Source organism: Diaporthe amygdali, assembly GCF_026229845.1.
Source record: "Diaporthe amygdali strain CAA958 chromosome Unknown NODE_5_length_1802954_cov_64_987939, whole genome shotgun sequence".
NCBI lineage: Eukaryota > Fungi > Ascomycota > Sordariomycetes > Diaporthales > Diaporthaceae > Diaporthe > Diaporthe amygdali.
Genome location: NW_026517025.1, coordinates 802,696 through 817,521, shown reverse-complemented (window position 1 = coordinate 817,521; position 14,826 = coordinate 802,696). Strand labels below are relative to the sequence as shown.

At 55.7% G+C, this 14,826-nt stretch overlaps 2 protein-coding genes across 2 annotated transcripts; one reads left to right on the top strand and one right to left on the bottom strand.

Annotated features, from left to right (window-relative positions):
• Positions 1-214: 214 nt before the first annotated feature.
• J7T55_015400 (Nonribosomal peptide synthetase 14) lies at positions 215-12,708 on the top strand (the record flags this gene model as incomplete). The annotated part of the gene is made up of 7 exons (XM_053139633.1): positions 215-458; positions 535-813; positions 1,012-1,220; positions 1,338-1,938; positions 1,996-10,491; positions 10,565-10,674; positions 10,729-12,708. The coding sequence occupies 7 exons, from the start codon at positions 215-217 to the stop codon at positions 12,706-12,708; spliced, it is 11,919 nt and encodes a 3,972-aa protein (XP_052997126.1).
• A 1,099-nt stretch (positions 12,709-13,807) lies between these two features.
• J7T55_015399 (uncharacterized protein) lies at positions 13,808-14,650 on the bottom strand (the record flags this gene model as incomplete). The annotated part of the gene is made up of 1 exon (XM_053139632.1): positions 13,808-14,650. The coding sequence occupies one exon, from the start codon at positions 14,648-14,650 to the stop codon at positions 13,808-13,810; it is 843 nt and encodes a 280-aa protein (XP_052997125.1).
• Between the last annotated feature and the right edge of the window lie 176 nt (positions 14,651-14,826).

Here is a 14,826-nt window from a genome sequence, read left to right as displayed (position 1 = left end):
TGAACAGGTCTCGGCCCCACGGGCGAGGCTGACAGCAATTACAAGCAACCAAGAAAGATATTTGTATAGTCGGGTGATAATTTCTACATATTTGATGTGCTTGCAATTTCATAGCTACAGACCATGATATTGGACTTGGCTAGCTCTCTCGTCAGTTATTGTCATATGAATTCCAAGGGCAAAGAAGCCACCTAAGGATACATACCTAGGTAACATGGCCTACGTGCAGGCCACCTCAGAGCCCATCGCCATCATTGGCAGCGGCTGCAGGTACCCCGGAACCGCAAACACGCCCTCCAAGCTGTGGTCACTTCTCAAAGAGCCCTACGATCTATCCAAGAAGGCTCCAACCAGCCGTTACAACGTCGACGGCTTTTATCACGAAAATGGCGAACACCATGGCACAACCAACGCTCCTAATGCTTATTGGTTCCAAGAGGACCCTCGCCTATTCGACGGTATGTCTTTTTATTCATATCACATTCAAAGATCGTAGTGGTTTCCCTAGTAGTCTGACACTGAAGTTGTGTTCAGCCTCCTTCTTCAGCATCACCCCCAAGGAGTGTGAGGCTATAGACCCTCAGGGCAAAGTCCTGCTCGAGGTGGTATATGAGGCCATGGAGTCGGCGGGCCTCACTATCCAGTCGTGCACCGGCAAAAAGGTCGGCGTCTTCGTCGGCACCATGACTGCCGACTATGACTCACTGTGCGCAAAAGACGAGGTAACTGCAAGCCAGTATAGTGCCACTGGCACGTCGCGAGCCATCATCTCGAATCGCGTGTCCTACTTTTTCAATTGGAATGGCCCCTCCAGTAAGCAGCTTTTGGGTTCATTTTTTAATTCTTCAGGGAGAATCATCCGACAATCCCGTGGCCTGTTATACTGCTTGATTGAAAGCCTCTGTTAGGGCTGTAGTCTTGAAGACAAACTCTTGGAAAAGGGTGGCCAACTTCGACCTTATTTTTAAAAGAGCTTTTGAGTGAATCGGTGGCTAATTCTAAGTACTGCAGTGACGATCGATACGGCATGTTCATCCAGCCTGGTGGCCATGCATCAGGCCGTGCAGAGCCTTCGCATTGGTGAGAGCACCATCGCCTGTGTGGCCGGCGCAAACATCATGCTGGCGCCGGAGGCATTTATAATCGAAGCCAGCTTGCATATGCTGTCGCCGGAGGGAAAGTCCAAGATGTGGGACGCCTCCGCAAACGGATATGCCCGGGTATGTCGAATTGTGCCTTGTGTCTACTATTCTTTTCATTTCCTTGCCCGGGGGGGGGGGGGTCAATCTGAAGTTATTTCAATAAAATTAGAATACTAACCTTTGCGATACGAATAGGGAGAGGGCGTCGGTGTCTTTTTTCTCAAGACGCTCTCCCAAGCGTTGGCTGATGGCGACCAAATCGAGTGTGTAATTCGCGAGACAGGCGTCAACTCTGATGGACGGTCCAAGGGCATCACCATGCCATCTCCGGAAGCCCAAGCAGCTCTGATCAAAGACACATACAACCGCTCTGGCCTCGACCCGCGCGATCCTCTACATAGATGTCAGTACTTTGAGGCACACGGCACTGGCACGCAGGCTGGCGACCCTCGAGAGGCTGAGGCTATCCATACAGCCTTCTTCGGTTCACCTCCAGGCTCCGAGAGCGAGACTATGCATATGAGTCCATCGGCACAGGAGCAGCAGCAGCTTACCGTAGGGTCCATCAAGACAGTGATCGGGCACACCGAAGGTGCTGCAGGTGTAGCAGGGGTGTTGAAGGCGATGTTGGGTCTCAAGAACCGTCTCATCCCTCCAAATCAACACTTGGTGACTCTAAACCCGAGCGTTGCTCCGTTTTCTGCCCGTCTCAAAGTGCCAGTGGCACTCACGCCCTGGCCTAAAGCCCCGCCAGGGCAGCCACTTCGGGCGAGTGTTAATTCCTTCGGCTTTGGGGGTATATATATCACTCATTTTCTGTTGACTCTGTGGATATGAGCGCTGACAAGAACAGGAACAAACGCTCATGCCATTTTGGAGCGATATGAGCCGGGAATCCACGGCCGAAACATTTTCTCAGAACAGCCAAGCACACAACGCCGGTTGGAAAATAAGCACAACTCATCGCTCGGGTTGCCGTTTTTGATCTGCGCAAATACCGAACACGCATTAGTAAAGAGGGTCGAGGATTACCTAGAGTACATCAGAGCCAACCCGGACATAGATCTAGTCGACCTGGCCTGCACACTCGCTCTTGGCCGATCCACCTTGCCACACAAGGTAGCATTTCCCGCGTCTTCGCGCGAGGGTCTACTTCTGGCGATGGAAGCCAAACTCGAGACTGTCAAGTCGAAATCCGGTGCTGAGCTGAGCGTGCGCACCAAGGACGCCCGCCGACATAAGATACTCGGCGTCTTTACTGGTCAGGGTGCCCAGTGGGCGACCATGGGCAAGGAGTTGATGGATTCATCGCCGGTATTCCGAGACTCGCTTTTGAATCTGGACCAGGTTCTCAAAAGCTGCGCTGACCCTCCTTCCTGGTCGCTTATCGACGAGCTCGCTGCGCCAGCACAAGAATCCCGCCTCGGTCAGGCCGCACTCTCACAACCTCTCTGTACAGCCGTTCAAGTCGGACTTGTAGACCTTTTGAACGCGTCCGGCGTCCGGCTTAGCGCAGTAGTTGGTCATTCCTCAGGTGAGATCGGCGCTGCATATGCATCGGGCGCGGTGGACGCCCGCGAGGCCATTCTCCTTGCCTACTACCGTGGCTTTCATGCCAAGCTGGCGGGTGGCGCTGGGGCTGATAGTTGTAAAGGTGGTATGATGGCCGCTGGTATGGGTGTTGAGGATGCGCTGAACCTTTGCAGTGATGACGATCTCGTGGGCAAGGTCTATGTGGCAGCGAGCAACGCGCCAGCGAGCGTGACGCTCAGCGGCGACCTGGATGCCATTCAGAGAGCAAAGGAGCGTCTGGACGAGACCAAAAAGTTCAACAGGCTTCTGCAGGTTGATACGGCGTATCACTCGCATCACATGGATCGGTGCGCGGCTCCGTATCTGGAGTCTTTGGCAGCGTGTAACATCCGAGGCAGAATGCCGAGCAAATCCTGCTCCTGGGTGAGTAGTGTTTATGGACCGGCTGGTAGCCCCACCACGAAGGAGCTCGCAGGTCGGTATTGGAGAGACAACATGGTCCAGCCAGTCCTGTTCACAGAGGCACTGACCCGCGCACTGGCTGAGCATGGGCCTTTCGATGCCGCCCTCGAAATCGGCCCACATCCAGCCCTCAAGGGACCGGCAACGCAGACGATGCAGGATGTGATAGGGAAAGTGATTCCCTATGTGGGAGTACTCTCTAGGGGAAAGAGTGATCTCTCTGCCTTATCTGAGGCGCTGGGCATGCTGTGGTGCACTTTGGGAACGACAGCCGTTGACTTGAACGGCTATGCAGCGGCGCTCGGCTTGCCAGTGTCCCCTGGTTCCTATAGCATCATCAAGGACCTCCCACCGTACCCGTGGGACCACTCGGTCATGCATTACCGAGAGCCACGCGTCATGAGGCAGTACGTCCAACGACCGTCTGCTCCGCACGAGCTGCTCGGAGTTCGTACCCTCGACGACTCCGAGTCGGGTTTCCGCTGGCGGAATATCCTGCAGCCCGTCATGTTGCCTTGGCTGGTTCACCACCGCTTCCAGGGCCAGATTATCGTGCCTGCGGCAGCTTACTGCGTGATGGCGCTGGATGCTGCTCGTGCTTTGGCTGTCGATATGGATGCGGACGTGTCAATGTTCGAGGTGCGTGACCTTGTCATCACCAGCGCCATCACCATGCCCGACGACTCCCAAGGCGTCGAGACATTGTTTTCGTTGCAACGGGACACACGGCACAAACAAGCTGGCTCGGTAGTCGCCCACTTTATCCTCGACTGGAACCCGGTGGATGGAAGTCGCCCTGCTAAGCACGCTGTCAGCGGTACTATTGTGATACACCTAGGCACGCCGTCTGAGGGGGCACTTCCAAGTCGGTCTACCCAGGCAATAAGACACCAAGACCTCTTAACCAATGTGGACGTGGACGAGTTCTATGACGCTGTCAAGGAAATAGGATTGGGATACACTGGGCCCTTCCGGTCGGTGCAGGCGTTGCAACGGCGCATGAATTTCGCCACGGCCCAGCTGCAGAAGCCTCATCCCGAAGACACATCGGTTTTGCCAGTCCGCCCTGCCCTCCTGGACTCCTCCTTCCAGGCGGCATTTGCCGCCTTTTCTGCCCCAGGCGATGGTGCACTGTGGACGTCCTTCCTCCCGCAGACCATCGACAGACTGTGCTTCAACCCAGTCCTGTGCGATGTGGCCCCGGTCACTGAAGATGACGACCGTGAGACCCGCATCGTTGATGTCGAGGCGAACATTACACGGTTTACTCCCACCAGCCATAATGCCCAAGCCAGCTTTTCGGTCGATATCGATATTTCCAATTCCCGTGGCTGTATCGAGATTCAAATCGAGGGCCTCGTGGTCTCGTCCTTCGCCAATACCACGGCAGAGCATGACCGCGAGATGTATCTGCAGACCATTTACAAGCCCGACCCTTGGGACCACTTTTCTGTGTCGTTCCTAGACGCAGGCGTAACTATGGACGCTGAGTTAGCCGAACTTTGTAGTCGAGTCTCTCTCGCTGCTGATGCGGACAAAGAGGAAGAGGGAGCTATGAACCAGTTAATTGCCTCGAACCCATACAGACAGCATCTAGAGCTTTTGCGAGCCCTTGGAGGATCCTTTCCTTCTTTGGTCCCTGGCCTCATCCAGGAAATTCTGCAAGACAGCCTCGACATGTCACTGTTGCACCGTCGTCTCACGCACGTCGTCGACCAGATCAGCCACCGCTTCCCGGCCATTGCCGTCCTCGAAATTAATCTAGGCGGCTCAGCAACGTCACTTACGCAGAGCATCTGGGCCGGGCTCGCTGCCGCTGCAAGCTCGTATACGTATGCACACCCAGAGCACGTTTCGCCCCCATCCCTGACCCAAGGATTGAGCAACGGCCCACAGCCGCATAAATTCCGCGCTGTCCTACATGCCAATGACAAGTCCTTCTCCGAGCAAGACTACGCGATGAATACATACGATCTTATCATCGTCTCACAGGGCATCGGTGAGGACGTGGTGCGGGACATGCGTCAGCTTGTCAGGTCGGGAGGTTTCCTTATCACGGTGCAGGCCCAGGGTCAGTTCCTACGCGAAAAGATCTTGCACTCCCTAAACAACACCGCCAAGACCAACAACGTGATGATCCAGAATGAGATGCTTCCAGCGAAACTCTCTCCACAGACCTCCCGGGACTGCGGCTTTGGACCATCGCTACACGAGTACACCACACCCCGCGCCGGAATGTCATTAGTCGTAAGCCAGGCCGTGAGTGAAGAGACAGACTTCCTCCGCTCACCTCTCGACAACGTTTCTCTATCAGGCGTCCAGGGCACCGTTCTCATTGTCGGCGGTAAACGGCCGGAGACTGAATGCATCCGGGATAGATTGCAAGGGCTCCTTGCGACGTCCGAGTGCAATGTGACATCAGCACGCTCCCTCGAGGAAGCCAGTGCGGAAGATCTCAGGGGCCTGAGGGCCGCCGTCATCCTGGCGGACCTGGACGAGCCTGTCCTGCAGACTATGACCGATTCCAAGCTTGCGGCACTCCAGGTGCTCTTCAGTCCCGGCCGTTACGTACTGTGGCTCACCAGCGGCTCTCGCGCAGATCAGCCCTATCATACTGCCTCAGTAGGCATGTTGCGTACCGTCAAGGGTGAGACCCCAAAAATGCAGTTGCAGTTCCTTGACGTCGACACGCTGGCTGGAATTGAAGATGCCGTAGCCGCAGCCTTTCTTCGCCTGGCCTTCACTTTCGAGCAGGGACCGCCGGATACGCTGTGGACCGTTGAGTCGGAACTATTCCTCGAACGAGGTCGCACCTTCATCCCCCGGCTGCTTCCCATTCAGGACTCGAACGACAGGCTGAACTCGACACGTCGCGTCATCAATAGAAAGGTAAATACCGAGAAAACTGTTGTAGATCTTATTGTCGAGAAAGAAGCTGGCGAGCTGGTGTACAGCGCCAGAAACAGAGGACGACCCGAGGACCTAGTTGCCGTGGACCTCGGCGCCGAAGATACAGTCGTTGTCCGGATGCTGTATACCAGTGCCTGGGCCGTCTCGTTTGACGAGGAGACGTTCCTGTTCGTCGGCGTTGGAATTACACCCGCTGGGCGAAAAGTTATCGTCACTTCGCCCAGAAGTTCCTCGTGGATGTCGGTATCAGCTGCCTGGCTGCACGAGATCCAGCCATCCCTTGCTGTCAACGAAGACCGACTCGTTCCTCTCCTAGTCAGGACCCTTCTCGCTCGACGACTTATGAGCCTTAGCCAGCCTGGACCAACGGCTACGCATGAGGCAGACGGATCTTTTGCCTCTCTGTTGGAATGTGCGCAGCGCGGCCAAGAACACGAACATCCTATTTACCACACCACCATAGACCAGAAGAAGGCGGCTTCAGATGAGCGCTTCATCCTCATCCATCCTAGGTCCACACTACGGAGGTTACAAGACACCTTGCCCACCGAGGCTGGTACGCTCGTCGACTTCACCCTTGGCCCGACGTCAGCATCGTCGCTCGCAGCTAAACTATCCCACCGTTCACTTCTAGCTCCTAAGGGATCACTGGTCCAACTCATGGGTCAGGTGGACACACGAAGTGAGGCGGAACATTGCGTCGCGGAAGCCATCTCCGATGCGCAAGATCTCCTCACGAAAGCTGCGGCGCACCTGCATGAAACGGCCCCAGCTGTCACAGTCCATCGAGTGGTTGGACAAGGCACACAGCCATATTTTGGAGCGGTAGATTGGATCACAGATGCGCAGAGACCCCTGGTCCAGCGGATCCGTCAGATCGAGGCCTCGACCATCCTAAGCCCCTCGAAAACATACCTCCTGGTAGGCTTGACGGGAGACCTTGGGCAGAGTCTGTCTAGATTCATGGTGGAAAACGGCGCGCGGTATATTGTTGTGGCCAGTCGTAACCCAGGCACGGCCAAGAATTGGGCTGCTGACGTTCAAGCCATGGGCGCAACTATTCGCCTGGAAGCCCTGGACGTGACCGACCTCTCCGCTGTGAGACGAATGAAGGAAAACCTCGCCAGCGTGCTCCCTCCAATCGGTGGCGTTATCAATGGGGCCATGATTCTGGCAGACGGGTTATTTGCTGATATGACGGTCGAGAACCTCCAGAAGGTCCTACAGCCAAAGGTAGCCGGGTCACACAACCTCGACGTCGCATTCTCGGATCCCGAGCCGGATTTCTTCATCATGTTCTCGTCTCTTACCGCCATCGGTGGCAACTCGGGCCAATCAAACTACACTGGAGCCAATTTGTACATGGCAGGTCTTGCAGCTCAGCGACGAAAACGTGGCCTAGCCGCCTCTGTTCTGGATATCGGCATGCTCGTCGGCATTGGCTACATCAACCGCGTCGAAGGCAGCGAAATCTACAAGAATCTCCGACGACAAGGTTACCGGCCCATCTCCGAGCACGATATTCACCACATGTTTGTTGAGGCCGTAGTGGCAGGCCGTGTCGGCTCTGGCTCTGTCTCATCGCAGCTCTCTACTGGTCTGCAGCGCTTCAATCCGCACGGAGACAACGAGCTGCCTTGGCACTCGGATCCGCGCCTCTCACACCACACGATAGACGCCAATGGAGAACTCGCAGCTTCAAGTGGGTCCGGCGACGCGCTTCAGAGCGTGAGGGGGCTCATCCAGGACAGCCAGACCCAGGAGCAGATCTCAGCAGCCCTCCAAGAGGCCTTTGCTGCTCAGCTCGAGTCGATGCTCCGCCTGCCCGGCGGTAGTATCAACAAGGATGCCCCCATCATCGACCTCGGTGTGGATTCCCTGGTTGCAGTCGAGATCCGAGCGTGGTTTCTCAAGGAGGTGGAAAAGGACGTGCCTGTTCTCAAGATATTGGGCGGTGACTCTGTAGCGACGGTCTGCGAGGAGACTGCTAAAGAGATCATGGAAGAGAGAACGGCGCTGGAGGAACAGGCAGAAGCCAGCGACGCAGGTATTGGCTCTGTAGACGACACCATCAGCTCCTCAGACATCAACACAGGCGGATCCAGTCTCTTCGACTCGCCCCATGCGGTACCCACTGCGTCTGGAAACAATCAGCCGGACGCGACTTATGATCAGATCTCCCTCATGTCCTACTCCCAAGCCAGAATGTGGTTCCCCTTCCTCCTTCTGGAGGATAAGACCACCTATAATTGCACGACGTCCTATCGCCTTCGGGGCCCTCTAGATGTACAACGATACGAGGATGCCATCCACTCAGTTATTCAAAAGCATCAAGTTCTCAGAACCTGCTTCTACACTGATCTCTCGACCGGCGAGCCCACGCAGGCTGTTTGCTTCACGTCTCCCTTCCAGTTGAAGAAGGTGGACGAAGCTGAAGATGACGGTGACGTGGCAATCGAGACTCAACTCATCGCAGGCCACATATACGACTTGGAAAACGCCGGTACCCTCATTGCCACCCTTCTTAGCCACGATTCCGAGTATCACACCATCATCTTTGGTTATCACCACATCATTCTCGATGGCGTGAGCTGGCAGCAGTTCCTCCAGGAAGTCGAGCACTTCTACATCAAGCCTACCACCAAACCTGCGCTTCCGGCGGCCGACTACATAGACTTTGCCGTTAAGCAGCGCGCCGAGCTGAACCTCCCTGCCTTGCAGAAGAAACGGGCTTTCTGGAGAGATACATTCTCCCAGCTTCCCTCGACAATCCCGCTCTTCCCCTTCGCTATGGTCAAGACGCGCAGGTCGTTGCAGCACTACGAAGCCAAGGAGTTCCAACTCGAGCTGGACCCGGCACTGGTGCAGCGCATCAAGGCCGTGAGCACCGAGCACCAGGGCACCTCTTTCCATTTCTATGTCGCCGCGTTGCAGGTGATGATGCACCGGCTGCTGGGTATCGACAACGTGTGCATCGGTATCACTGATGCGAACCGTTCAGACCCGGCATTCATGAAGACCATCGGCCTGCTTCTCGACTCGCTGCCGCTGTGGTTCCACCTCGACGAGAACGAGACTTTCCGCGACCGGTTCCAGCATACACGCACCGCCATCTACTCGGCGCTGGGCAACTCCGGGGTCCCGTTGGATGTCATCCTCGAGGATGTTGGTGTAGAGAACTCAGTTTCTCATATGCCGCTGTTCCAGGTTCTAGTCAATTACCGCATGGGTGCCTTGGCCCAGGAGACGGTCGGGGACGATATTCAATTGGAGTATCTGGCATATACGGATGCTCGCCATCCCTTCGACTTCATCCTCACCATCGATGAGAAGGGCGGTAGAGGTGGCTTAACGCTCTCCATGCAGAATTATCTGTACGACCAGGCCGCAGCGGACGTCTTCATCGCCACGTATATCCACTTCCTCGAAACCTTTTCGAATTTGCCACTGGCCAACATCACCGAGCCTGCCCGCTACTCGGAGACTCTTACCAAGCATGCTGTCCAGCTCGGTGCCGGTTCGCACCTTTCCGTTCCCATGGGACCTCGCACCCTCCCCGCACGGATAGAGCAGATGGCCAACCATTTCAAGAACGATATCGCCATCACAGATGCCTCAGGCTCATTTACGTACCATGAAATGGAGCTGCGAGTCGATGAGATAGCCATCGCCCTGGAGGGAAAAGGCGTCACAGATGGCACGCGAGTCGGTCTCTTTGGGCAATTGTCGGCGAACACGGTCTTCTCACTGCTGGCTATTCTCCGTGTCGGGGCAGTCTACGTGCCGCTCGACGAGCGGAACTCGGACGAAAGGTTGGCGGCCATTGTGGCAGAGTCAGGCGCTCGTGTCATCATTCACGACCAGGAGACTGCATCCCGTGTGCCTACTCTGGTAGCAGGAGCATTAACGACGGTCGAGCTTCTGGATTCTTCTTCTACCGTCCGGCCCCAGGATGAAGAAGTCAAGACGACCAAGACGACAGACAAGTCCTCACCTAGCAAGCTCGCCTTTATCATGTTCACTAGCGGCTCCACAGGCAAGCCCAAAGGTATCATGCTCACTCATAGGAACATGCTGGCGCACGTGACCGCCGCAACCGCCACCATGGGTCTCAGACGGGAGACGGTGCTACAGCAGAGCGCGCTTGGCTACGACGCATCACTTGCGCAGATCTTTTACGCCTTGGCCAACGGCGGCCGGCTCGTCATCTCTAGCAACCGGGGAGAGATGGGCACCATGGCGCATCTGATGCGCAAGGAAGCTGTTACGTTGACCTTAATGTCGCCATCGGAATACACAATGCTCATGCAGTACGGCTCGGACGACCTGAGCCAGTGTGAATCTTGGAAGGTCGCCATGTGTGGTGGTGAGGCTTTTCCACCGAGGCTCAGGATTGGATTCCGAGCATTGAGTCTGGAACGCCTGGGAGTGTGGAATGCTTATGGTGAGCCCCCTGCCATGTGCCTTGTCGCAACTTGACGTTTGACCCCTTGGATGCTAACGGAATGTAAATGCAGGTCCTACAGAGATCTCGGTCGCGTCTAATATCGGACTTGTGGACTACCGTGACCCGAGCTTAGACAGCGAGCCGTCAGTGGCCATCGGGAAAGCCCTGCCTGGATATAATGTATGTGTGGTCGATGAGAATATGCTGCCAGTGCCGGCTGGATGCTCCGGTCAGCTCGCCGTGCAAGGCCCAGCAGTCAGCCTTGGCTACCTGGGTCAGCCTGCCCTCACAGCACAGAAGTTCCGGCCTGCTGCTGCCATCTCCATGCCATCAGTCGGAGTGCCTGTAGCCACCGACATCTGGTACACTACTGGTGATATGGCACGCATGGCAGCTGACGGGTCGCTACTCTACCTTGGACGTGTAGACCAGGACTCACAGATCAAATTGCGCGGCATCCGTATCGAGCTTGACGAGGTGGCCAACTCGATCCTTGACACGGCCGGGGGCATCCTCTCTCAGGCAGTTGTTGTGGTTCGCGGTGAAGACCAGGCCCAATTCCTTGTGGCCTACGTCGTATTCAGCACCAAAAAGGAGCCCGTTACTGTCGAGCAATATCTTGAACGTCTTCTGACGCAGCTTCCTCTCCCGCTGTACATGCGCCCTGCCCAAGCCATCGCTCTAAAGGCCCTCCCCACCAACGCGAGCGGTAAGCTCGACAGAAGAGCTCTTCAAGACCTGCCGCTGCCGACGAGGGCTTCGCAGCAGTCCGAAGACTCAGACGAGCTCACGCCAACGGAGCGCCGACTCAGGCAAATCTGGGAGACTGTCCTGGAACGTGACGACGCCAAAATCACCCGCTCGTCCAACTTCTTTTCGGCGGGTGGTAACTCACTCCTCCTGCTACGGCTGCAAGCGGAAATCAGCAAAGCCTTCCACGTCCGTATCCCTCTTCCGGAACTTTTTCGAATGAGCACCCTCCAGAGCCTCGCAGACTTTGTGCAGCAGTCCGCTGGAGGGCATGCTTTGAAAGCCCCAGGAGTCGCGGACGGCGCAAACAGCAGCAACAGCAACAACAACAATTTAGATTGGGTTGCGGAAACGGCGGTCCCTCAATCAATTCTCGAGCTAGGCCGCACAGTAAACACCAACCGATCTGTCAGCCGAGCAAGACCCTCTCGTCGTGGTGGACTCGTCGTGATCCTGACTGGCGCCACGGGTTTCTTGGGCCGCCACATTGTGCGCGAGCTGCAGTCGCGTCCCGAGGTCATCCAGATTGTCTGCATAGCAGTGCGCAACCCCTTCTCGGACGCGGCCCGCGCCATCGAACGCGACTGCCCCAAGGCGGTGTTGTACGCTGGCGACCTCCGTTCGCCGCGCCTGGGCCTGGCCGAGGACGAGGCCCGTCTTCTCTTCGCCGATGCCGACGCAATCATCCACAACGGCGCCGACGTGTCCTTCTTGAAACCGTACGCGACCCTGCGGGCGCCGAACCTGGGCAGCACGCAGGAGCTCGTCCGGCTCCGGCTGCGCATGACGGCTCCCGGCCGCCATGTCCCGCTGCATTTCGTCTCGACCGCAGGCGTGGGAATACTATCCGGCAAGAAGCACGTGGACGCCGTGAGCCTGGCGGCGTCCTCTCCGTCTGGCACGCCGGTGGACGGCTACGTAGCATCCAAGTGGGCGAGCGAGGTCTTCTTGGAGCGGGCGGCCGAGGGTCTCAGCATCCCCGTGCGCATCTATCGGCCTTCCAGCATTACTGGTGACGGCGCGCCAACTTTGGACATTATGCACAACGTGGTGACGTTCTCGAGGCGACTGCGAGCAGTGCCTGAGATGCGCGGATGGCGGGGTTGGTTTGACTTTGTCGCGGTGGAGAGCGTCGCCAGGGGCCTGGTCCACGGTGTGATCGGCGAGCATGTGTCAGATTCAACTGCAGCCAAGGATGTCGGCTTTGTACATCTTAGCGGAGAGCTCGTCATCCCCATCGACGAGGCAAAGACGCAGATGCAGCACGAGACGGGCTACGAATTCCGGTCGCTTGACCTGACGGCATGGGTGCGCGAGGCCGTTGGTGTGGGTCTGCACCCGCTGGTTGCGGCATACCTCGAGTCGACACTTGAGGCTGAGACGGACGAGCTGTGGTTTCCCAAGTTGCACAGCGACCTCACCAGCTTGGATGTTGATAGGAAGGCAAAAGATGGTGCAAGATAGAAAAGAGGTCACCACTGGATGGAAAAGATGCGAAAAGGAGGGTAAATCAAGCCGCAAATCGAGCCGTAGCACAATCAGATGGACTGAGACAGGAATTGAAGGGAGAGAATCTAAAAATGATTCGGAGTACGAAGAAAGGCAACAGAGAATCTGGATTGAGCTTGTGGAAGATCATGAAGGTGTCGTGGAGATGAGAAACATTGAATGGAGACCCCGCGCCATGGTTTAGCGCGCGTTTGTCGCTTACAATTTCGCAAGTCTCGGAAGTACCTGAGCGATACCGTACTGTACCCTATTCATATACCTTGTGTATTAATACGAGCAAACGATGTAACTCTATGTTTTGGCCAACACTAGGCACCGCTGAGCCATCTTAGGTAACGGGGCGAGCCTGCAACAAACTGCCAGCAACGGCGACCGTAAAAGTAAGTAAGGGAGAGCCGCGACTGTGGCAGCAGTAGGACTCAGATATTATGAAGCTTAGCTACACAGCCGATTACCGATTAGTGGGCCTCCACATGTGTATTGCAGTGGCAATGTGCCAGCAAAAAAACAGGACTTGGTCACAGAGGTGTCTGTGGAGCTGCCTGCTCGGCCTGGCATCCCATTGCCCACGGCTGGCCCTGAACTTCAGTGAGAGAAGTCCACAAAGTATTGCACTTAATTCGACATGTCCAAAAAAAATACGCATGTGTAAACCAGGGGTGTATTTCTCTAAGTGTACTCTGTGACTCCTTGTAGACAGGTGTCAACACATTAGTTGTCTGGCCCCTGGTATGCTGAATTGTCCCATCTATCGTCAATTCCACGACAGTGACCAGACCAGTGAGGTCCACGCCTACCCGCTAGTCATCCTTTAGTGAATGCGGGCATGTGTCAGATGGTCCTGTAAAGATAGATCTTGCCCTCAAATCCGTCTCATTTCTCCTTGATGTGAGTCCTCGGTAGACAGGCCGAGGGCTGAATCAACATGAATGAAACCATGCTGTTCGCCAGTGTGCTTGTCGCTCAAGCCCAAGTCCACAGCCCCAGGTGATATGTGTGCAAATGTATTCCCTCGGACCGCATGATGCCGTGCACCCGCGCGGGAATGACTGCTTTAGTACCGAGGGATGCGGACGACCTGGTTGTCCCGGAGCTCGAACCACTCGAACACCTCTTCCTCTTCATCGTCTTGTCGGTAGCCGATTTTCCCCTCGATTCCATTGCCTGCACATCTTTGAAGGAATGCCGACACCACCTCATCCTCAGGACGATCATTGAGTATGATCGTCAAGGAGTTCAGACTAGGAATGACAGAAAATTTCAGAAGGAAGTTCTTAGTGCCAGGGTCCAGTCGTGGAGCGGGAGGCGGTAAGGGGTGTGCCAAGGGCGCCGCTCCAAGATCGTTCATTATGTCGTCCAAGCTATCAATGTCCCGCAGCACACAGAAGTCCTCAGGAAATGGACGTACAATACACGCTGCCGCCAATTTCAAATGCCTCAGATGCCAGGGAAAGAGGTGGGAACGCAAGCTGCGCCATCGCATCCACTTGAGCAGAGCGTCCAATGGCTTGGGGGAAAAGTTGCGTGAAGGCTGTGAGAAGGGGTCGTCGATGAGAATGCTTAGGCTGGTGATGAATGGGATGGCTTGGCGTTTAAAGCGGTTCCATGCGTAGGTGAGCCTTGGACATGCCCACTGGTCATCTTCGACCCACTCAAAGTGATATCTCGAAAAGAGATGAGGGAGCATGTCGTCGCGGATGATCTTGATGTTCATCAGAGTTCTGATGAGAGGAGGCAGTCCGAGCGAGTCCTTTTCATTGCTAAGTTGGATAATCTCTGGCATTTCAAGGTCATAGAACATGAGTCGAATCTCGATAGGGAGAGACATGAAGGGGAAGGTGCTCTGTGAAGGAGGCGAAGGGACACCCTCGATGGCTGATCCCTTTGACGGGGCCATCTTGCTCAGGTGGCACCTTGTCTGTTGGTGTCTCTGCTTGATGGATGAAAATAGGTGAGCCTTTGTTGATGAAAGTTGAATGGAAACCGAGGAAGCGGTCTACACCAAGGGACCTAAATAAATGCCAGAAATTGTTGGGAGTTGCTGCCTGAGGTGCCTTACTAGGTGTTGACGTA